This window comes from Alosa alosa, chromosome 14, assembly GCF_017589495.1.
Source record: "Alosa alosa isolate M-15738 ecotype Scorff River chromosome 14, AALO_Geno_1.1, whole genome shotgun sequence".
Taxonomy (NCBI): Eukaryota; Metazoa; Chordata; class Actinopteri; order Clupeiformes; family Clupeidae; genus Alosa; species Alosa alosa.
In genome coordinates this window covers 3,733,021-3,757,293 of record NC_063202.1, presented here as the reverse complement: position 1 = coordinate 3,757,293, position 24,273 = coordinate 3,733,021, and the positions used below count along the sequence as shown (strand labels likewise).

General features: G+C 46.1%; 1 protein-coding gene across 1 annotated transcript in view; it reads left to right on the top strand.

The window, feature by feature from the left end:
• The window catches only part of piezo1 (piezo-type mechanosensitive ion channel component 1), an 84,998-nt gene that overhangs the window by 38,512 nt on the left and 22,213 nt on the right, over positions 1–24,273 (top strand). Inside the window, exons 6-30 of the mRNA XM_048263658.1 lie at positions 6,144–6,339; positions 7,498–7,711; positions 9,946–10,123; positions 10,437–10,550; positions 11,099–11,189; positions 11,487–11,590; positions 11,731–11,991; positions 12,339–12,444; positions 12,665–12,846; positions 14,047–14,195; positions 14,508–14,666; positions 15,565–15,674; positions 15,860–16,023; positions 16,215–16,226; positions 17,409–17,660; positions 17,849–18,049; positions 18,441–18,645; positions 19,274–19,378; positions 20,159–20,315; positions 20,903–21,146; positions 22,294–22,390; positions 22,529–22,694; positions 22,992–23,081; positions 23,657–23,736; positions 23,976–24,050. Coding sequence (XP_048119615.1) covers positions 6,144–6,339; positions 7,498–7,711; positions 9,946–10,123; positions 10,437–10,550; positions 11,099–11,189; positions 11,487–11,590; positions 11,731–11,991; positions 12,339–12,444; positions 12,665–12,846; positions 14,047–14,195; positions 14,508–14,666; positions 15,565–15,674; positions 15,860–16,023; positions 16,215–16,226; positions 17,409–17,660; positions 17,849–18,049; positions 18,441–18,645; positions 19,274–19,378; positions 20,159–20,315; positions 20,903–21,146; positions 22,294–22,390; positions 22,529–22,694; positions 22,992–23,081; positions 23,657–23,736; positions 23,976–24,050 — 3,712 coding nt within the window. The remainder of the gene's footprint in view (positions 1–6,143; positions 6,340–7,497; positions 7,712–9,945; positions 10,124–10,436; positions 10,551–11,098; positions 11,190–11,486; positions 11,591–11,730; positions 11,992–12,338; positions 12,445–12,664; positions 12,847–14,046; positions 14,196–14,507; positions 14,667–15,564; positions 15,675–15,859; positions 16,024–16,214; positions 16,227–17,408; positions 17,661–17,848; positions 18,050–18,440; positions 18,646–19,273; positions 19,379–20,158; positions 20,316–20,902; positions 21,147–22,293; positions 22,391–22,528; positions 22,695–22,991; positions 23,082–23,656; positions 23,737–23,975; positions 24,051–24,273) is intronic.

Below are 24,273 nucleotides of genomic sequence, written 5' to 3'. Positions count from 1 at the left end.
ATGAGGCCACTCTGCTGAAACAGCTGGGAGAAGTTATGCAGGTCCAATGGAAAAAGTTTCAGTGCGAGTGAGTGAGTGGGCAAGACAGAAACACCAGAGCGCAACACCTGCATCATAGTTTGCGCACAGCAACCTCATGAGATGCCAGCGAGAGGCCAGCAGACTGTTTACACCCACGTCAAGTCCCTCTTTCATGGGAGGAGATTGTTTGCTTTCTCTTTCATCTGATGAAAAACCTCCACAACGTTTCGCTTTTTCAACCCTGCATCACGTCTCCCCAAAATTTCTTCTCTCCTTCCCTCTCTCTCCTCCCCCCCTCTCTCTCTTTCTCTCTCTCTCTCTTTCTGTTTCTCAGTGTTGAGTGCTCCCGCCCGCACAGCTGCCTGGGGTGCCTCGGCGTGACTTCCTACTCCAGTCGCCGTGGCAACCGCGTCAACAAACACGCGCTGCCCCGTGATCCATGGCAGCGGGAGAAAAATGGGCCCTTTATTAGATCAATTAGCGCTAGTGAGGCCTCACCACTCCCCGGCCACGCCACACTCACCAGCCCCAAATTAGCTAACAATGGAGAATGTTCCGGGAGGGTTGCAGTGCTCCATGCAGCTCTGGCAGGTTGGCTATCGGTTTGTTTTGGTGCTCTGAAAGGGAGCCCTCCCGCTCCGATCGGGACCCTCGCCTGTGTTTCTACCACGTGTCTCCGTGATGGATCGCATGTGTGGTGTGCACGCTGACGAAGGCCATGTTTCATTGACTGGGTGCCCCGGTGAACCGCGCCCCACCACCACCACCCCTTTACCCAGCCGTTGCCCCCTCCCTGTCTTGGCACAGACACGGCCTCATTCAAACACCCACTCGTTCAGATTCTTTTAGTCCTTTCATACAGTTTGTGTTAGGCCAGGATTGCTAGCATGCGTTTGCCAAGACAAGAGACTGCTGACTTAGATTTCTGAGTCATTTCAGAAACACAACATGAAGTAGAAGCTCTTCTTCATATGCTACTATATGACTATGATATGCTGCTGACGCTGAATTTTGCCAAATTATTTTTTTTCATATCAGTAAAGATAGCTCAATAACTTGCAAGCTAGTTTTCTCTTTTACTGAGAATTAATTATTTTTCTTGTTCTTGGCTTTTAAGGCTAACACCAATGATTTATAGCCTAATAATTACTGTTTACTTATTTAAGTATACTGTAATACCAGGATTATGCCATATTATAGCATCCCACCCAGCAGCAGAGTATTGTTAAACACAGCTCCTTTCATGTAAGTTAAATCCTGCAGCCACAATGCTGTTGCCCAGGTGTGGCATGAGGTGTGGCGTCATCTCCGCATGCCCACAGACACTCACATGCACACCTCAGCGCATTAAAAGGAGAGTTGTCGCAACATGTGGCCAGTGCCTGTTGCAACAGCGCAACCGCAAGCCTTGCTGCAGCCCTCGCCAATGAGGGCTCCAGCCACGTAAGGGCTTGGCTGGCTCTGCGGGCTTCGATGTGGCACGAGCTGCATGCTATGTGCGATGGGTTGCAGCTGGCGTTGGTGCCCGTCTGCATGCCCCCCGCTGGTTTACTATGCCGTCTTCCACCGAGGAGGAACGGAACAGCCGCAGTAACATCATACATCACACATCGCCGTGAAACTCATCAAGCTTTTACATGCCAACCGCAATGCCAGCAAGTAGACTGTAGCCTGCAGACACACTGAGGTTTGTCCTGTCTTTTGTAACATGGATGGGATAGGAAAGCAGAAAAAGTCTTCACAGTCTAAACAAAACAAAGACATGAAAGCCACATGGTGGTAAAAAATTACCGTCCATCAGCAATGACAAACTTCAGTGTTTGTTTGTTTTTTGTTGTTTTTATTTTATGGATGGCCATAACTGGTTTCAGAGATGTCCTGCTCCTAGGAAGACCTGAAAGTTACTGAAAGTGAAAGATTTGATCCACAAGGCTTTCCCTTTTTTCATGTGGCTCCCACAAATAAGTGCCCCTTAAATGTCATCAAGAATTCCCCCAATATCTGAAAGCTCCATCGTAATACACTAAATGGCGGCGTTATTATACTTGTCGCATAACCAATTTGTAGAATGAGTCACAACCGGTTCGCCTCGGTGGTTATCTCAATTTTTCAGTGCCACACAGCTCTGGCTAATGTCAGAGCAGCTGCCGAAGAACTAGTCTAAAAACAGGTACAAGGAATACGGGCCGACATCAATTATCTCTGAGTGATGGATCATTAGATGTGTCTGTATATAGCCGTCCCAGATCATCTACGAATAGAATCTCATTTGGGAGGACTAATGCTAGTCCCTGACCCATGCACACTGAAGGCATCTCTCCCCCTATGCACGTCTGACACTTCATTTTATGGAGAATGTGACCCACCCTGAGCTGCCATGTCGTCCTGACAGTGTCCAGTAACGTGGGGGCCCCTGGGCTCAGGTGGTGCCGTCACAGAGTGGTGGTGAAAGAATGCTGGCCCTGGGGCACTCAGTGCCTGATAGTGCTCCTGTTGCTGAAGCCCAAGATTAAAAGTACCGGTACATGCTGAAATGTTTGAACATGCAAATACTCCAGTACACCGCATGCTCAAATACACAAATAGTCCAGTGCAAAACAGATGTTGTCCTTAAGTGGATTTTCATTTCCTCTGAAACAATATGCTTTTTGTAAATAGTAGGAATATGAGAAAGGAGCATCGTACATGTGGAGTGGCGAAAAGAAAGAGGAAATGGGAGGACTGGCGAACAGACGTAGCGATAAAGTGATTCTTGTTTACATAAGGATTTAAGAGGGAGATTAGGGGGTGGAAGGTGACAAAATGAGTCCCAAAGTATTTTTAGTTGGCCAAAGAGTGAAACCCTGACTTGAGTGATACGGGTGAGAGTTTAGCAGCAGTGGGAGTCAGACGACGCCATTCTGGAGAGACTCCCTGGCGTGAGTGAATGTCCCTGGACTGTTCCAGAGACCATTTCCCAGAATCCATCAATCCACATGCAAGCAAGTTGAGGCAAGAAGAAGACGTCCAGGTCAATTGTGACTTATGGCTGGACATAACAGACTTAGGAAATGCAGAGTATTATGGAGAATGATGATGATAGAGATAGCACTTGTATGGACATGAATGAGGACAGTAGGTGATTTTGCTAACTGACCACGCATACCACCATCCTCCCTCTCTCTCCATACTCAAGGTCAAAGAGCCAGTTAGGGGGCAGCTGATTGCACTTGAACACAGTATCTCACACTCCCAAAAATGCTTTCTCTCACCCACTTTTCAAGATGAACATTGATGATAGGTTTCGCTAACAAAAGGTCAATATGTCCTAAAGAAAGTCAGCAATATTAGTACATTGAAATGCCAGCAGAGACATCTTGTAAGGAAACTACATAGGATTATTCATATTGCACCAAATGGCTTTTGAGGCTATTTTATATTTCTTATTAAAAACTCTAATAAAACTTTGACAGCATGATGAAAACCAGTACTTCAGCCTCCAGGTGTTTGGACTCAGACGACGTCTTGGCTGAAAGGGCTATCTGAGCGGGAAGGTCCATATATTAGCATCTTCGCAATAAATGCTAACATGAATTAGCGGAGTTATTTCCCATGCCGTTTATTCTGTATTTATGCTGCTGTTAATCTGGGCCGAGATGGTGGCGTAAACACAGATGTCTGTCTGCACCATGCCGTTTATTCTGTATTTATGCTGCTGTTAATCTGGGCCAAGATGGTGGCGTAAACACAGATGTCTGTCTGCACCATCAGTTTCTGTTCGGTGTTGGTGTGGGGGTTATTCTGTGTTTATGGTTAGTGAATGAAGGCTGCCAGAATATTCTCAGCATCTTTTCCAGAGTCACAAGCACAACACGCGGCCAATGGAGAAAGCCAGACTGACTCAAGCAAAGACACACAAAACTGAGTTACGAACTGAGTTATGAAGACTCAGATAGTCTGCCTCAAACTCAAACTAGTATTTCTTTAGTTGTTTCACCTTTTCTGTTTATTCATCTCTTGGTTTCCTACTTCTTCACCCCCCTCCCCTTCTCTCTATTTTGTCTGTTTTGGCCTGTATTGATTAAATGGTATCAGCATACTGGACTTGGACTACTGGGGGCAGCCGTGGCTTACTGGTTAGCACTTCGGACCTGTAACCGGAGGGTTGCCGGTTCGAATCCCGACCAGTAGGCACGGCTGAAGTGCCCTTGAGCCTTTACCTAACCCCTCACTGCTCCCCGAGCGCCGCTGTTGATGCAGGCAGCTCACTGCGCCAGGATTAGTGTGTGCTTCACCTCACTGTGTGTACACTGTGTGCTGTGTGTGTTTCACTAATTCACGGATTGGGATAAATGCAGAGACCAAATTTCCCTCACGGGATCAAAATAGTATATATACTTATAATTATACTATACTTCCTCATTACCATTAGATCTTGTCAAATGCAGGTCAGTGCTTAAGTAAACTCTATGGTTCAGTTCTTCTTTGAGTGACATGCATCCTTATCATGCTGCCACTCATGCATTGGCCTCCCACTGAGTGTGGTATGTGGGGCACCGGTGCTCAGTGGGATCAGTAAGCTTAAGTTCAGTGTGTTACTTTTTTATTTTTTAAGTGAGGGATTCTGTGGCTCGCCTGTCCTGTCCACTAAGGTTACACTGGGCCCGCGTATCCTGCCGAGAGGGAAGTAGAATCAGCTGGCGTGCAAGCCACAGCTGACTGTAAGCCAAGCACTTGCAGAAATATGTGGCCATGCCGTGCTAAATCAGATGGAGGGTAAGGTGTGTTTGGAATGCTGTGATTTCATGTTGGAGTGTGTGCAGGATCCAGAAAACACATGCAATCACGCACACACACACACACAATCACACACACACTCTCATTCACAACAAAGCCATGTTTGGAATGCAGTGACACAGACACACACGCACACATACACACTCATAAATATACACAACACAGAAACAGTCACACGCAGAACCACAGCTACTTGAGGTGATTTGTCTGTCTGGGAGGGCACACTCAGCCTGGTCCACTGCCAGGTCCAGCTTGCCTCTCGTCACATCCCGTCACTAGCACACTGCCATGGTGAAACAGGGCACAGGGTCAACAATTACAACAATGTGACTCAGGAGCCAAGTGTTGGAGGCACACACACACACACACACACACAGGCAGAAACCACACACACAAGGTGCACTCAGTCACATGCTCACACAAGCTTTCTCCCTCCACCCCCTCTCTTTCACTCCCCATCTGTCAGTCATTGTGTCACTCTCTCCCTCACATACGCTGATATCTTAACTCCTGGGGCTAACAAACACTTCCCTCCACACCCAATGCAGTCACTGTTACCACTGTTAACAAAGGTTACCATGACGATGGTTCGAGTTGCTATCTCTTTTTTTTCACATTATTGCCTTGATATGGAATGTGCAGTTGACCAACCCAAGCTGTTTGCATTTCTTCCAGATATTTGAGAGTTGAGCACTAGTAGGCCACACATTTTACAATACAGGTGTAAGTGTTTAAGAGCTTTCCATGACATGTCCATTACTATGCCTCTGTTTAGATTTTCCGTTTAGCGTTGTTTGGGAAGTCAGACACATTAATTGTTAATGGGACTCTTAAAGGGCAGCATAATCCCCACTGACATTTGGGTTGATCTCATGAAATACGACTAGCCCCTTAAATGAAGAGCATGTGTTTTTCTGTCTTTATATACTTTATCTAGTGTTTCCAATGTTTATTCCTCATGATTGCATCAGTCAGTGCTTACAAAATTTCACTTTGAATATCATTCACTGAGATATACATACAGAACTTACTCACACAGTGTAAACCTTAAAAACCTTAAAAGTGTTTCCTTCCTTCTATGGGAATTGCACGCTTTCAGATGACTTGTAGCGTGATTTATCTTGAGGTCCCACGTGTGTGTCATGACGTGCTTCTGCTAACACTTCATTACATTACAGGCGTGCAGTGAAAGCTCAAGTGCTTTGTTAATATTTACTGTGAGAAATGCAGGCTGTGTGTTGCTTTGAGAAGACTGGTATGTGCTTATTGTGCATTTAAGGTGTTTGGGTTTTTTAGTGACTGATATATAATTTAATACCCCATCTCCCCCAACTGCCCAAATAAAGGAAGAAAAAGGAGATGAGGAGGAGGATGAAGAGGAAGGTCGGCTGTCCCCCAGTGTTGCTGACGAGGAGGAGGAGGAGGAGGGGAGCAGCGTCCCTAGCAAGGCGGCTCTGCTGGCCGCCAAGCTGCGTGCCACAGCCCACCGCTTCCTCAGGGACCTGGGCCGCGTGCTGGCCATCACTCTGCTGGCTCTGGCAGGTGAGAGGCCCACTGACCCCAACACCACTGCTGCCCTCTCAGGGGGTAATCAAGCAGTCTGGGAGCGTAAGAGGCCCACTGACCCCAACACCACTGCTGCCCTCTCAGGAGGTAGTCAAGCAGCCTGGGAGAGGGGGTGCTCTGGTGCTTTAAACAGACTAAACAACAGGCTGCTGACAGTGTTTTGGTGTCTCAGTGTGTCACTTGAGAATCTGTGCCTGGATGTTTCAGAAGATACTATCAGAGAGGGTTAAAGCGGAGCTAGTAATCAAGGATATTTGATAGTATGGTGTCTTTACCCATCATTATGCATCTAATCATAACCAGTTGAGAGGAGTGAGTGTGTGTGTGTGTGTGTGTGTGTGTGTGTGTGTGTGTGTGTGTCTCGGTGTTTCTGTGAATCTAACAGTGTGTGTTACCTCTCTTTCTCCAAGGCTGTGTGTGTGTGTCTCTGTGTTTCTGTGAATCTAACAGTGTGTGTTACCTCTCTTTCTCCAAGGCTGTGTGTGTGTGTGTGTATGTGTGTCTGTCTCGGTGTTTCTGTGAATCTAACAGTGCAGTGTATGTCACCTCTCTTTCTCCAAGGCTGTGTGTGTGTGTGTGTGTGTGTGTGTGTGTGTGTGTCTGTCTGTGTGTTTCTGTGAATCTAACAGTGCAGTGTGTGTCACCTCTCTTTCTCCAAGGCTGTGTGTGTGTGTGTGTGTGTGTGTGTGAATCTAACAGTGCAGTGTGTGTCACCTCTCTCTCTCCAAGGCTGTGTGTGTGTGTGTCTGTAACAGTGCAGTGTGTGTCACCTCTCTCTCTCCAAGGCTGTGTGTGTGTGTGTCTCTGTGTTTCTGTGAATCTAACAGTGCAGTGTGTGTGTCTGTAACAGTGCAGTGTGTGTCACCTCTCTTTCTCCAAGGCTGTGTGTGTGTGTGTGTGTGTGTGTAACAGTGCAGTGTGTGTCACCTCTCTCTCTCCAAGGCTGTGTGTGTGTGTGTGTGTCTGTCTGTAACAGTGCAGTGTGTGTCACCTCTCTTTCTCCAAGGCTGTGTGTGTGTGTGTGTGTGTGTCTGTCTGTAACAGTGCAGTGTGTGTCACCTCTCTTTCTCCAAGGCTGTGTGTGTGTGTGTGTGAATCTAACAGTGCAGTGTGTGTCACCTCTCTCTCTCCAAGGCATCACCTTGCCATCTGCCTTCTCTTCTGTCTACTTCCTGTTGTTCATCGGCGTGTGCACGTGGTGGGCTTGCCACTTTCCCATCAGCCACCTGGGCTTCAACGCGCTGTGTGTGATGGTGGGCTTCTTCACAGCGGGTCACCTGGTGTGCCTGTATCTCTACCAGAGCCCCTTCGCTCAGGACATCTTTCCCCCGGCCTGTCTGTGGGCCAGGTAAGCTAAGAATACGGCATTACAAACTGTACAAAAGTACAGGGCAATTCCACGCAAAACTGACACGTCCATAACGCCAACTAAATGCATTGCATTGTGTTGGCGTTATAGATGTGACAGTTTTGCGCGATATTGCCCTATAGCATTGCATTTTCCTTGCATTTTGACAAGAGAGGCCATTAATCTTTTTTTTTTATTTGCAGATATTATATTTCTGTTGCTAATAATCAAATTGTTTCCTAAATATGATAGTCTTAATTTCAATTTAGAGAGACTTCAGAAATGTTCAGTAATTTCAAAACATAACTTTTATTCAGTGTCCTTTGTAGTGGACAGTGGGCATTTCTACCTCCTGTTTTTTAACCATTGTCCGACGTGCTTCAGAAGCCGGAGGGCTGAGTGAGGCAGTGAGGGCTTTTCTCGTAATTTCTCATAAACAATAAAGGGAAGTCCGTCTTAAAGTTGCAATGTGACTCAGAATCAGATTGTGAACGCTTCAGTCATCCTTCAGTCTAAATATTTCAGCTTTGAATCAGACAACTTTCCAAAAGCCCAAAAGGTTTCATATGAGTAAAAAAGAGAGAAAATCTCTCCGACCAAGGCACTACGTGAGATAAAAATGTCTTTAATACAACTTGGACATGTCCAAAAAAAAATGGTAGTGGCTTGGGCCTTCTTCAGGACATAGCCCAAAAGGTTTCCCAGAATTCATGTTTTGTACAAATTGTTCAAATTCTCCAGGTGTCCAGGGGTTTTTCTCAGTAGTGTTGTATTGAAATAAATGACAGATTCAGCGCAGGCCAAATTAATGGCCATGGGAACTACACCTACCTTACTACTGCTCCTGTTAATTAATAAGAGTACTTGAACAGGTCATTGCTGGCATTGATTACTAACTCTAATCTTTGACCTAGAAATTAGATCAATTGAATCAAAATGAGCTACCAACAATAGTCTCAGCCAATGGTTTTGGGTAACCAATGGATTTGGCCCAGTTTAGGAGCATCTTTGTCAGTGCTACGACTGATATTTGTCTTCCACCCTGAAGTAATCTAATGTACATATCTATACTGTGATTCAGAGTGAAATATGTTCATTGTCTGCAGGAATGCAAATAACATAAAATGTTAGTAGATGGAGTTTGTGGCTGGTGGCATTGTAATAGATCCCATTGTGTGCCTAAATTCTTTGAATGCATTGCACATACAGTATGCTGTGGATAAGCCCTGTGCACACCTGAGCAGGTGTGTCTCTAGTGCTGGCGTGGTAGCCATGGTACACACAGTGCTCGTTCACTCCCCTCATTCCCTCACGCTGGTAGTGTATCAGCGGTCTCTCTCTCTCTCTCTCTCTCTCTCTCTCTCTCTCTCTCTCTGCCCTGGGCTCATGTTTGTTCTGCGTGTGAGATGGATTAGAGTGTAGCAAAGGGGAAAGAGCAGGTGATAAGGGTGCTGGAGGAATTACACAACCCCACTGCTAGAAAGCCTTCTCCTCAGAGACGAGAGTGTGTGAGGGTGTGTGTGTGTGTGTGTGTGTGAGAGAGAGACAACAGCTACACAAGGAATGTTACTGCTGGAGAATGTTGTAGAACGCATGATGATTTTTGGAATATCTTTGGAGGCCAGGAACGTTTGCGGCTGGAATTCTGAAATGGGAGTCAGACTCACACGGTTCCACTGCGGTGCAGGGAGGCTGCTGGCATGGAGTGTCAGCCTGGCGCTGAGAGCAGAGAGGGCAGTGATGGGGTCAGGGAGGTTGAGATGTCCAAAGAGGTCATGTAGCCCCATCTGTCTGCTCTCTCTCTCTCTGTCTCTCTCTCTCTCACTCAGTCTCTCTCTCTCACTCTCTCTCTCCTCTCACTCTCTCTCTCTCTCTCTCTCTCTCTCCTCTCTCTCTCTCTCTCTCTCTGGCTCGTTGCCTCTCAGAGTCAGGTTGCAAACATGTCTCCAGGCCCACAAATCTGGCCGCTGCCCGCTGGTATGCCCCACTATGATAGATAGGTGTCAGAGAGGGGTGAATGCACCACACTACAGCAAATCGAAGCTGTAGATCAACTGGTATGCCCCACTATGATAGATAGGTGTCAGAGAGGGGTGAATGCACCACACTACAGCAAATCGAAGCTGTAGATCAACTTGACCTAAAGTTGGCCTCTATCCCACCCTTCTTTCTTTCTTTTTTCTCCCTCTCTCTCTCTCTCTCTCTCTCTCTCTCTCTCTCTCTCTTGCCCATAGGCTGTTTGGTTTGAAGGATATCATTAAACCAGGCAACTGCTCTTCGTCTTCCGCGTATGACCTCATCCTCAACACAGAGCATGATTGGCCGGTATACGTCAACCCTGGCATCCTCCTCCTCCTCTACATCACCGTGGCCATAGTCCTGAAAATCAGCAGTCATGGCGGCCCAGACAAGGTACGTCAGAGAATCAACATCTGTCAGTTTCACAAAGAATAAATAAATGACACACTGTTGTTGTCATACTGTTATTTCTAAGCTTGGACCCCATGGAGGGTTTAAGGGATTCTCACTAGACAATTTGACAGATGTACTTTTCATTAACAATTAGAGCTTTCTTTTACACAGGCTCAGATTTGTTTGCATACCTGAGGTTGATCCCTCTCTTTCTCTAAATCTTTCTATCTGTCAATCCCTCTCTCTCTGAGGCTTGTTGTGTTTAGCTGAGGTGCGTGTCTGAACTCATGGTGCTGGTGTTGTTTCTCTCAAGCGTGAAGAAGACAGGCCGAGTGCCAACGACGTGGTGGCGGGTGGCGGGGGAGAGGAGGTGGAGCTGCACGCCTGGGTTCCCAAGAAGCAGAGCACAGAGGACAGTCCCAAGAGTGCAGAGAAAAGACAGTGGAGGTGTGTGTGTGTGTGGTGTGAGTGAGAAGAAGACAGCCCCTATGTGTGTGTGTGTGTGTGTGTGTGTGTGTGTGTGTGTGTGTGTGTGTGTGTGAAAGTAAAAAATGTGTGTGTGTGTGTGTGTGTGTGTGTGTGTGTGTGTGTGTGTGTGTGTGTGTGTGTGTGTGTGTGTGTGTGTGTGTGTGTGTTTGTTTGTGTGTGTGTGTGTGTGTGTGGAGTGTATAGTGTGTGTGTGTGTGTGTGTGTGTGTGTGTGTGTGTGTGTTTGTGTGTGTGTGTGTGCATTTTCCTACAGCAATACAGTTTTTTTCATTGAACTTGATGAACTGGGGTAGAATTAAAGATAAAACTATTGACAGATCTGCAGCCTTTGAAAGCCAGTGTCATGTGAATAATTGCATCTGTATTATGTTACTCCAAGCTAATATTATGTTGTGTACATAAAGCACCATGACAACTATCATTAACAACTGTTAGTGTTTCCATGTAAACTGACTGCAATGTTTGTCTAACTGGTATGGGATTTTAGCAAATGCTGCTCTCCACTGGTGAATCACCAACAACTGAGTCAGAGGAAGCCAATACTCATATGACCAACGGCTCCAGCCAGCAGGATTTAGGTCTGATTGTTCTACTTCACTTACCGTACTATTCTCATTGGGACAAATGATTTACTCAGTTACAAAGCTTTACACGGCTAAAGCAGAATTAGAACTGGTGTTACTCACATTACCATTACAGTTATAGCTCTATTGTAAACATAGATGAGTGAGTCAGTGAGTGAGTGGGTGAGTGAGTGAGTGAGTGATTGAGTGGGTGGGTGAGTGAGTGAGTGGGTGAGTGAGTGAGTGAATGTACAGTAAGATGGTGATAGATTTACTGAACGGTTTTGGTTCCTCTCTGTTTGGTCTGCTCAGGCCTCTGTAGTTCCCCTCCTGCTCAGGATGGAGACAGCCCTCTGTTCCTGGTGGGTCGCATGGTCATGGAGCAGAGCTATGTCTGCGCTCTCATTGCCATGATGGTAGGACTTGCATCTAGTTATTACACTGGCATAACTGCCGCAATCAAGGCCCATGAATGACAGTTGCATCATAATGTTAGTTTAGTTACTCTGTCAGTCACCTCATGGATTTGTTTTTGCTGCTATATTGCCCCCTGCAGGTGTGGAGTATTACCTACCACAGCTGGCTGACGTTCGTGCTGCTGCTGTGGGCGTGCCTGATCTGGATGATGCGGGCGCGACGCCACTTCGCCACACTCTGCTCGCCCTTCATCCTGCTGTACGGCCTGGCGCTCTGCGGCCTGCAGTACGTCTGGGCCATGGAGCTGGTGCCCGAGCTGCCCCAGCACGTGGGCACCATGAGCCTGCGCCAGCTGGGCCTTGACCGGGCACCGTACCCCTGCCTGCGCCTGGGCGCCATGGTGAGGACCAGGGAACACAACGGCATCACAGGAGATGTAGTTTGTAGTTCTGGAGTTTTGCCAAAGACTTGCTTTGTTACTTTGTTCCTGAATTTCCCTCTGGATCAATAAAGTATTGATGTGATCTAATCTAATCTAAGAATATAAGTGTAAGTGAATATAAGAATGAGTGAGTGAGTGAGTGAGTGAGTGAATAAGTGAATGTACAGTAAGATGGCAATAGATTTACTGAATAGTGTTCCTATAGATTTAAATTCAGAAAGACAGACAGACAGACAGAGATGAGAAGAGTTGTGCTAGTGTTGACGTGTTTTAGAGAAACTCTCTGCTCTGTGTCTCTGTTACAGCTGCTGTACACCCTGACCTTCTGGCTGCTTCTGAGGCAGTCGGTGAAGGACAACTTCCGCAAGAAGAAGAGCATCGCTGCCCCTCTGACAGAGGTGACCACTGGGGGTAAGCAACCTCTCGCTGCAGCCCAGGGCAAACACACAGGCCCTGGGCCTGGAGGAATTTAGGTCTGGAAGTCCAAATGGACTCAAAAGTGTCAAGTGTTAAGTGCGTTAACCAGAGTGTTCATGTCTCTCTTGTGCTCTTGCTTTCTCCCTCTCTCTCCTTCTCTTTCTCTCTCTCTCTGTCTGTCTCTCTCTTTCCCCCTTTTTCTTCATGTGGTCAGAGGGCATTGGGCGGAATGAGTCTGTTCTGAAGGTCCTCGGCGCTATGGTGATGAGTTTGTACGCCAAGTATTGGATCTACATTTGCGGTGGCATGTTCATCATGGTCAGCTTTGCTGGCAAGCTAGTGGGCTACAAGATTGTCTACATGCTGCTCTTCCTGCTATGCATGTGTGTGTACCAGGTAAGCACACCTGTCAGTCCCACAAGCAACACACTGGTCAAACTCCGAAAATACTATATTCATCAATCACTACTTATTGAATATTGACTCATTATGCGTTATTTCGTACAATGGAAAATATTCCTTATATGACTTGTATGACTTCAGTTCTGTTGTATGCAGGGTAGGAATTTCACGGCGGCCACGACGGCCATGGCCTTTCAAAATAATCAGCATTCACAGCGCAAGGCAAGAAAGTGCGTCCAAATTCACCCATTCTTCTCAGTTAAATTACTCGCGAAGTAGCCTACTCATCATACAGACATCACAAGTATCACATCACATGAAAGAGCTTTTTCTCAGCTTTTAAACAATGTTAGTCGCTAATTGCTGTGGTGAACGGTTCGCGAGACAAGTAAATAATGATTAAATTGAATCAGAAATTCTAGCTTCTGCGCCCATCTCCCTACCCATTCATCTCGGTGGAATACTTCACGAACCCTTCGTTCAACACATAACAATCCATATATCAAAATAAACAGCAGACCTTACCGAACACAAAGGTGTAAAGTAGTCCCCTGTACAGTTAGCCGTTCCAGAGTAACGGTTTTGAATTTGCAGCAAATTTCGACATGCATGTCTCCAAATTTGGGCTTTCAGTTTCACAAAGTGTTTACATTTTTCTACATGATTTCAACAGGCCAAATACAAAATAAATGTTACAAATATCGCCTAGATATCGGTAAATATTAAAATCAGAGGGCAGCTGACTAAGAGTTTGTGAAAGTAGCCTTAATGATCACAAAATGCTAAGAATGCTTAAATTGTTCAATACATGATTTCATAACAGGCCAAATATAAAATAAATGTTAAATATAGCCTAGATATCTGTAAATATTATGATCAGATGATTTACAGTTCTATGTAATATGTCATGTTTCATGTTTTTGTAATGTTTTGTAATACAGTGATGCAGCTCTACTGCTGTAAATACAACTTTTTTTATTTTTATAGCCTACTACGGTTACTACGGTATGGTTAACTTTGGCCTTGGTGCCCTGACATGTGGCCTTTGTGCCCCCCACCAAATATGCCCAACTGAAGGCCAAGTGGCCTTGCCCCTAAAATGGCGAAATTCTAAGCCTGGTTGTATGACAGCTCTAGTTGTATGTCTTTTTCATCATGTATAATATTCCTCTATGACTATGGTCTATTTTGTAGGTGTATTACTCGCTGTGGAGAAGGCTGCTGAAGGCCTTCTGGTGGCTGGTGGTGGCCTACACCATGTTAGTGCTCATCACCATCTACACCTTCCAGTTTGAGGATTTCCCTGACTACTGGAAAAACTTCACTGGCTTCACAGAAGAGCAGTAAGTCTGAGTCCACCCTTTCCCAGCGCAAAGGAAGTGAAAAGGAAACAGATTTAATGCACATCCTGTTAACTGGGCGAGCAAATTTCATTTCTCTTCTCAATTTCATTTGTTTCATTGCACCACCATTATAGATCATCACATAAGACCAACTGAGAGAGGAGGAACATTTGTCACCATTATAGATCATCACATAAGACCAACTGAGAGAGGAGGAACATTTGTCAGGAAATGTCGGCTGTTCCTGTGTCGTAAAAACCAGGATGTTTTGTGGTGATGAATGTGCCTGTTTGTGCTCGTTTGTTTGCGTAGGCTGGGAGACATTGGCCTGGAGACCTTCGCCCTGTCCGAGCTCTTCTCCAGCATCCTCATCCCGGGCTTCTTCCTGCTCGCCTGCATCCTGCAGCTGCACTACTTTCACCGGCCCTTCATGAGGATCACAGACCTGGACCACGTCTCCCCCACCCACAGGCAAGGCCGTGCCACCCAGAATACCATGCCCCGTCACTCAAACCCTGTCATCATGTCTGACTCTCACACCAGCAGATGGACGTTTATATAACAACAAATGTTTGGTTTATTTTTCGCTAACATTGCGACATCCGGCATGTAGCCCTGGCCTGAGGTCTGTGCTCTCTAAGAGCCCTTCTAGTTTGTACTTTCCTGAGCCCCAGTGCTTAGGGCACTGTTGATACACAATGGTTTATGTTAGGTCATGCTTGCCAAATGTATAATAAGTAAGTATAATAAGTATAATAATATATAACTAGAAAATAATATAATATATAACTAGAAAAGTGGTATTATGTAATTTATAGCTACAACAATTATACTCATAATTATAGTGTTCCATCACAGTGACTTGATAACTAATGACATTCTTCAATGGAGTCACTTGTCTGCGTCTTTGTCACGTGTGATGAAGAGGCCATTTCTCTCTTAACTCCCACTTTCCCCTGGATGTATTTCCATGAACATCATTCATTTTGCTATCATTTCTTCTAAAGAAATGGGTGCTTGAAGGAAGTTCCTCATATCAGTTACAGAGGAGAGTTAACAGTGTGACTGTGTGTCGTGTCTTCGATGTTCTCTATTCCCTACTTGTTCTTTGCCTTTTGAAGTGTCCTTTATTCTGAAGGAGGATATCCTCTTAGCTGAGAGTCAGCTGTCACTGCAGGGCCTGTACAGTTATGAGATGAATGTTGCCCAGTTGGCATGTGTCTTTGATGCACCATGCACCCTTGATTAAGAGTTGAGTTGAAGGTCAAAGACTGAAAGATGAAAGTCAGGTTGGTTTGAAGGAAGTTGCTTAAAAGAGGCTATCTGTCTTATCTGTCTGCATGTCTGAGTGTCCATCCTGTGTCTATAGGAAGAGGAACAGTCCAAGGCCTGAGGTGGTGCGATGCACAGATGGCGTGGGCTTTGAGGAGGAAGAACTCGGCACGGATCTCGGAGAGGGCGAAGAGTCGGAAGATGATGGTGAGAACTGTTTGTGTTGGACTTCATACATGGATTAAGCTGGTCCTAGACTAAACAAAGACTTCAATGGAAATGTAAGTCTAGGACTGGGCTAGGAAACTACCGGTAGGCTTTTTCTACTGCTTGTTTTTTCGCACACATTGAGACAGAAGGTTGACTGACAGCGGCTGTCTGTGCCCTCTCAGAGATGATGCCCAGTAAGTGGGGTCTGGTGATGGACCGTCTGATGGTGCTGTTCGGGAAGTTCTCCGACACGCTTAGCCACATCCAGGTCTTCATCTGGAGAGTCCTGGAGCTGCACATCCTCAAGATGGTCGCCTTCTGTGTGGTGTGGGTGGCCCTGGGAGAGGTCAGTCAACGTGTGTTTGCGTCTGTGTGTGTGTGTGTGTGTGTATGTGTGTGTGTGTGTGTGTGTGTGTGTGCATCTCTGTATATGAATGTTAGTGTCTCTCTCTGTGTGTGTGTGTGTGTGTGTGTGTGTGTGTGTGGTGTGCATCTCTGTGTATGAATGTTAGTGTTGTGTTTGTGTCTGTGTCCCAGAGAAAATTAAATGTGAATTAAAGGTCCTCTCTACTTCTCTGCAAACATTTTGACAGGCAATATGAAAACAACACAGCCTGGCATTGATTCCCCACAGACTTATCCTCACCTCATCTCCAATGTAATGCATTAATAACCAACCCTGTGTTTGTCTCCGCGCCACTATCCCTCCTGTGCTTTTCTCTTTTCTATTCAAGTTGTCTGCTGGCAGGTGTTTTAGGTTTAAAGTGTAATGAGGTGTTAATGTGAGTTATTCCCCTCTCTCTCTCTCTCTCTCTCTCTCTCTCTCTCTCTCCACCCTCTCTCTCTGGTCTCTCCCCTGCCTCTCTCACCGCTCCTCCATCTCTCCATCTCCCCTTCCATCTTTCCATCCCTCTCCTCTCTCTGCTTTCCATCTCCTCCCAGCTCTCTCTCTCTCTCTCCATCTCTCTCCTCTCGAACCCAGTACTCCAACAACTGGACGTTGGTAGGTGACAGCACACACACACACACATATACCCCCTGAATGCACACACACACACACACACATCACACACATGCTCACATACACACACCCCATGAATGCACAACTGCACACAAAAAGCTCACACTTACACAAAGATGCATGCACACACAGACACAAAAGCACATACACTTATACACACTTATATGCACACACAGCACACACAGACACACAATAATGCACACACACACACACGCACGCACGCACACACACACACACACACACACACACACACACACACACATCCCACCAGCAGGCTTTCTGCTGACTGAACAGTTCTCTCACACCTACCCAGAGTCTCTCTTCCAGCTGTCGTAATGACCAACAGCTTGGGTTTGCAGGGATGCTGATGCTTCTCAGCCTGAAGCTGTACATTGCGGAGAAGGCTTTAGGGGTGATGTTCAGCTTTGAGGTGCCTTTGAGGTTGAGGTGCCTCGGGTGATGTTCAGCTCTTGGGTGGTGTTGAGGTGCCTCGGGTGATGTTCAGCTCTTGGGTGGTGTTGAGGTGTGTGGGGTGGTGTGGGGTGGTTGAGGTGTGGGCCGAGTGGTCTTCAGCCCTGGTGGTAGATGTTCAACTGGGTGCTGCTGACTCGCAGAGATGCTGGCTCCTCCTCAGCCCATAATAGCTGAGCTGTTTACCCAGAACCCCCCACTCTTCCTGTTTGATTCCAGCTTGTTTTTGTTTAGCACAGACTGCTAAACACTGCCGGGTGTCTGTCTACACTCCTTTTGGGGATGAGGCGATGGTGCTCTTTTTTCACTCACTCAACCTCCATTTTGTTCTCCATTCTACCTTCTTCTTCCCCCCCGCTCTGCAGCCTTTTAGCAACGAGACGAGTCTCAGTGTAGAGGAGATGCACAACTCCACGCTGTACAGAGCCCCAGTGGACCCGGCCAACTGGTTTGGCTTCAGGAAAAACGCCACAGTCTTGGGCTACATTAAGGTGAGGCTTTCTCTTCCACTCACTGATGGGAAAACTATTGCCCTATAAACACTGTTAACATTAACAATAACAGGGCAGACTAAGCTGTTATTAGCAAAACAACACATCGTCTTAGCAAGCAAACGCTGTGTGTGTGTGTAGAATAGCTGCCAGTGTTGTGACGAGTTGCTGTGTGCGGTTTCCCCCAGAATCACCTGCTGGTGTTGCTGCTGCTGGTGTTCGAGGCCACAGTGTACCGCCACCAGGCCCATCACTACAAACAGCTGCAGAGATCCCCACCCAACATCCCCACACTCTTCCCCAACGCCACCCGCGACACCCTGGACCAGAGCCTGCTGACCTGCATACAGTACCTGCTCAACTACAGCTTCTACAAGTTTGGCCTGGAGGTAGCCTCAGCGCCGCGTGATGTCTGATTCTCCTGCTAGGATTATTCTCCTCTCTGCCTCTTTCTCTATCTTTCTTTTTTTTCTCTCACTCTTTTTTCCCTCCCTCTTTTAGACTCTTTCACACCCAGATGAAACCCCATGTGGTCCCTCCTCATGATTTCTCACTTTCTCACTGTTCTAATTGCATTTGTTACTTTAAATGTCTTATTTTCCAAACATGTTTGCCAGAAGCAAATGATCTGTAATAGCCCCTAATTAACGAACTCACAGACTCTTGTAGAGAATTCCGCTCGTTATGCAGTTTCGCACTGTGGCCCCAAACGCACTAATTGGACCTCTCCTTGTAACTGGTGCATTTATCATACGTCACCTCACCTTGTCTCTGCTTCAGATCTGCTTTCTGATGACGGTGAACGTGATTGGCCAGCGCATGAACTTCCTGGTCATTGCCCACGGCTGCTGGTTGGTCGCCATCATGGTGCAGAGGCGCCGGGCGGCCATCGCCAAGGTCTGGCCCAAGTACTGCCTGTTCCTGGTCTTCTTCACCATCTACCAGTACATCCTGTGTGTGGGCATTCCTCCTGCCCTCTGCATTGGTGAGTTGTGAGTGCACAGCACAGGCCTCATCTTATGAGATCCAGTGGACTCCACTGCTCTAAATGCACCTCTGACATTTGTAATGGACCTGACAGTAAAGCTGTCTCAGCGTGCCGCGAAGGTGTCATAAACTGGCAAGTTGATGTGACACTAATATGGCCGGGTTAGGACTGTGGCTGTCATTATCTGTGCAACGTTAACTGCCGTGTGCCCCGTAATGAGTAGGTTATGTTGACAGTGGTGGTGAGGAAGACACTTGAAACCTCCTGAGGTATTATTCTGTGTTTATGTCTGACCAAGTAGACCATAGAAGTGTCACCATACATTTAGAGTGGTGCAAAGGATGCATTAACTGGCCCCTAAATAGTATATGATACATATCCCCACATACCACAAAGTTCATTCCATTTTTTTTTCATGGACTCCTTACAACTTTGTTCTCATTTGCACATGAGAATAATTGATGCATTAGGTCCATTTAGACCAGAAATACATGAGAACATAACTGGCTCCTGCATATGGATCAACAGTCAGCATCAGCAGAATTATGGGAACTTAAATCTTTCTTTCCACGAGAGCACCTCCATGTTACAGAGCAGGCTTGTCATCCTCTGGGTGTGCCTCTAGATTACCCCTGGCGCTGGAGCTCATCAGTCACCATCAACTCAGCTCTCATCAAGTGGATCTACCTGCCAGACTTCTTCACCATCCCCAACTCGAAGAACCTCATGGGTGAGTTACACAGGGTTGGAGTTGAGTGTTTTTACGTGTTTTTTGAGCTGTGTGTCTGAACTGAGCGGAACTGTCTAGAAAACCGAGATGACCACTGATTCTTGAATAAAGGACTTGACTTACTACTGTACTGTGCAAACTAAAGAGGTGTAAATCACACTTCAAACTGTTGAAAATTCAGAAGCTCACCATATTTGGAGGCAAATATTTGGTGAGCTGTTCCTCTCTGAAAGCCAACACCATGTGCCAGAGGCCCAGTGGCAGACATGCTGTTTCGCATCTATTAATAAATCCTTAAACGCCATAGGCCTAAACTAGACTCTGTTTCCAGCTTGACCCCATGACCCAAAGACAGGATATCTCAGGCCACCCTCTACATACTGTACATAGCATATGCAAAACACATATTAAAGATAGCAGCATTCAGATATGTTACAGCAACCTGAGATTTTCATCTAAAGGAGGTAGTTGATGTTCCCCATGAAACCCCTTGCATACAGTCATTTCCTTTCAATTATACCAAAGTCTCACAACAATGAGTACCAGACCGAGTTAACACCACTCCTACTTATACTATATCACACCTACATACATTAAAAAACTCTAAAACTTCCCACAGGGACAAAAAATGCCGTTATACTTCGATACTGTACAATAGTTTTCTCTTATCCAAAATAGTATATTTCCTGCATATGAACTGCCAACTCCAAAACGGCAGTATTGGTACTCAAAAAACGGGCATTCACCTCCACCACTGTGTGCGTGCTCCCCTCTGTGCAGCGGACTTCCTGTTGCTGATGTGCGCGTCGCAGCAGTGGCACGTGTTTGAGAACGAGAAGAAGGAGGAATGGATGGTGCAGGGGGGGGAGAACAAGGACAACCCCAACCCCATGGATGGCCTCCCCTTCAACCCAGCACCCAACTTCATCAACTGCAGGTACTGTACTGTGCTCTTACACAATGTGTAAAGTTGTTCTGCGTACAACAGAAAAGTGCACTTTGGATACTTGTTGATAATGACAGACTGGAGGCACATTTGTAAGAAGCTAAATTGTAGTAATAAAAAAATAACATTAATGAAATATGATTTATAGCATAGCTGATGTACTAGTGCTCGAAAGCTTGGATCATTAGCATAGCTGATGTACTAGTGCTCGAAGCTTGGATCACTAGCATAGCTGATGTACTAGTGCTCGAAAGCTTGGATCGTTAGCATAGCTGATGTACTAGTGCTCGAAAGCTTGGATCATTAGCATAGCTGATGTACTAGAGCTCTAAAGCTTGGATCGTTAGCATAGCTGATGTACTAGTGCTCGAAAGCTTGGATCAGTAGCATAGCTGATGTACTAGTGCTCTAAAGCTTGGATCATGTTTAGATCTTGCATTGATTTTCAGCAAAGTTCTGCTGAAATCTGTGCCTTCACTTTGCAATTCTGTATAACTGTAACAATTGAAACATTATTACAGTTATCATGATTATTACTGAAATGACAACAGACCAAACACCCCCCCCATCTGCTGCAGGTGTTACCTGGACATGGCGAAGGTGCTGGTGTTCCGTTACATGTTTTGGTTTGTACTGTCCGTGGTGTTTGTGACGGGGGCCACGCGCATCAGCGTCTTCGGCCTGGGCTACCTGCTGGCCTGCTTCTTCTTCCTGCTGTTTGGCACCGAGCTGCTGGTCAAGCCGTCGCGCACACGCATGACCCTTTGGGACTGCCTCATCATGTACAACGTGGGCGTCATCATCTCCAAGAACCTGCTCTCGGTCAGTGAGCAGAGGCCCGGAACATATGTGACACAACACACACACACACACACACACACACACACACCCCGCCACATCACAACATGCTAAACCTGTATTTGCCTACTGTTAAGACACAAGACTTAAGACACTCAGGGCCAGATGTATGTACATTTGCGAACGTTGCGGTATCAGCGTCATGGACACACCGCAGATTGCGAACGCTGTCAGACCCAAGTTTCCGTCGTATTTATCAATCGTTCAATCCTTAGTGTAAACTGTGCCTTTCTCTGCCCTTTCTCCTGCCATAAACGCAAATTCACGACGTCCACAACTGAATGGCAGCCGCCTACAAGCGCCAGTTGAATGAAGTTAACTGATGACAACATTAAAAAGAATCAAATGTTTAGCGATCATGAAATAATACCATACATGATAAGATGTAAACAAGCAGGGAGATAATGAAGATCAGTAGTTCTACTCAAACTACTTGTGCACGTAGGTTATGGAAGATTGGTCAAATCTAGTTCTAGCAAGTAGGAAAGTTTAAGTGAATGACGTGAAAGTGAAAGTAAGACATTCGAAAGGCCAACGAAAAGTTAAGGTTGCTTTTGGTAGTAAAATACTTTCACCACAAAAAACTGGTGCTCTAAATAGCGATTCTGTTGTCTTTGAAAGGTTCTCTTATTGACGACTGAACTGCAATTTGGATTAACACCTGCTTTTACAAGGCGGAAGTATTTTGGCGCAGAATAGACGCAGCACTTTCAGGAGCAGTCTTAGTACATACCGCTGGAATACATAACTAGGGCTTACTCTTTCCCCTCCCATCTTTTTTTACGCTAAACTCCCACTTTCCCCTGATCCTCCCATGAATGCATATGTATGACATGACAAACGCAATCTGCCACTTTCAGCTCCCGCGACAGGCAGTTTACGCTTTTACATCATTGCGGCCTGTTTGTACATACCTCGCAATGATTTTGCGCACATTGCGAAATAAATACGCCTGAAGTGGGCCCAAAAGCGTTAGTACATCTGGCCCTCAAACCCATGCACACATGACCTCAAACACAAGTTCAGACAAGTTCAGATACTTTCCCTGATACACTTCTAATACTTCTGTTGTGTGTGTGTCTGTGTATTTACTTGAATGGTTGCCCATCAGATCCTGGCTTGCGTGTTTGTGGCAGAAATGCAGAAGAACTTCTGTTGGGTAATTCAGCTCTTCAGCCTGGTCTGCACTGTTAAAGGCTACTATGACCGTAAGTCTTCTCCCAGCAACCTCCCATTTGAAGCCACTTATAATTAAAGCCTTCTTAAAACACAAATATACATTCCGCTGGTGACTGTGTGTGTGTGTGTGTGTGTGTGTGTGTGTGTGTGTGTGTGTGTGTGTGCAGCTAAGGAGGTGAGTGATAAGGAGTGCTCTCTGCCCGTGGAGGAGGCAGGCATCATCTGGGACAGCATCTGCTTCTTCTTCCTCCTGCTGCAGAGGAGAGTCTTCCTCAGTTTCTACTTCCTGCATGTGACCGCAGACCTGCAGGCGTCTGCACGCCAGGCCTCCCGGTGAGCATGCCCCCTGCAGGCCACACAGGGAATATATGCCATTGTTCTGGCCTTTAGATATCAGACCTGTCCAGTTATGAGTCTTTATGTACCATGCATCTGTACAATGAACTTATGTCAACAATCAGCCAGAATAGCCTCAACACGTTATTTACTATGCAGTTAAGATTTTGTTGTATGTCATTAAACTCTATGTGTATACTGTGTGTGTGTGTGTGTGTGTGTGTGTGTGTGTGTGTGTGTGTGTGTGTGTGTGTGTGTGTGTGTGTGTGTGTATGTGGATGTGTGTATGTGCAGAGGTTTTGAGCTATTCAGAGCCAGCATCAAGAAGAACATCAGGTTCCACCAGAAGGCAGAGAAGAAGTCCCTGCAACAGCTCAAACGATCGTAAGTCACCACACACACACACACACACACACACACCACCATTGGAATCCAGAGCTCATTGTGCCCTGTGTGTACTGGATATCATGTACTGTACATCACAGACAAGCATGACATAATGTGTCAAAGACCCTTCATGTGAAATGCCTTCATAGACTGCATGTAGGATGTTGAGAAGCGTTACAAAGACTCCCATATTTGACATGAGACAGAGGGGCCTGATAAGCACCTAAGCCTGTTATTCAATCAGATTTAAGTAGGAGCTTTTATAGCTTTTTTTAATGGCTCTCAGGTTGCTAACTCTTACAGCGGGGCTACCCTGGGCAAGCAAGCGCTCTGTTTGCGGAGTGTATGCTGCAACAGCTAGCCTCCCTCTATAATCAATGGAACTGGCTACATCAAATAAGAGTGGAGCGCACATTTAAATAAAAATGTATCAGTTCTCTAGAACTATTTTTTTTGCTCCGCAAACAGTGCTTCAGTTAAGCCGGGTGTTGCCTAGCTGTGACTCTTACCTTAGGATGGAGCGCATTCTAAGCCCCACTCAGGTTGCTAACGCATCCTCTTTCTTACCTTAGGATGGAGCGCATTCGATCCAAACAGCAGAAGTACAAGGAAGGACGCACAGCATCCAGCTCCAAAGCGGAAAAGGCATCAGGTAAGACAACAGTCACCATCACTTCATGTAATACAGGCCATGTGTGGTTTATTTTTTGACAATTGGAGAGATAGTGTATTTAATGCAGTTATCAAGGCATGCTTTATCTAAACAGTTATCAGAATGCAACTAGAGAAAGCGTACAACTGTGCATTGAGGCATGTACGTGCTTTGTTTTAAGAAGACTGAATCAGAGCAGGTTTTGCTCCTCGCTCAAGTCTTTACGCTCTCCATTAAAGATTCCAAAGAGGGGAAGCAAGAGAGGAGCAGCAAGAAGATGAAGTGGCATCGGCCCTGGATGGACCACGCTACTGGTAAGGCCACACTCTACACCATGAACTAGGACAAAGTGCATGCATTAGGAGGAGTTCAGGCATGCTACCCCTGTGTGTGTGTGTGTGTGTCTGTGTGTGTGTGTCTGTGTGTGTTTGTGTGTCTCTGTGTGTCTGTGTATGTGTGTGTGTCTGTCTGTGTGTGTCTCTCTGTGTGTGTGTGTGTGTGTGTGTGTGTGTCTCTGTGTGTGTGTGTGTGTGTGTG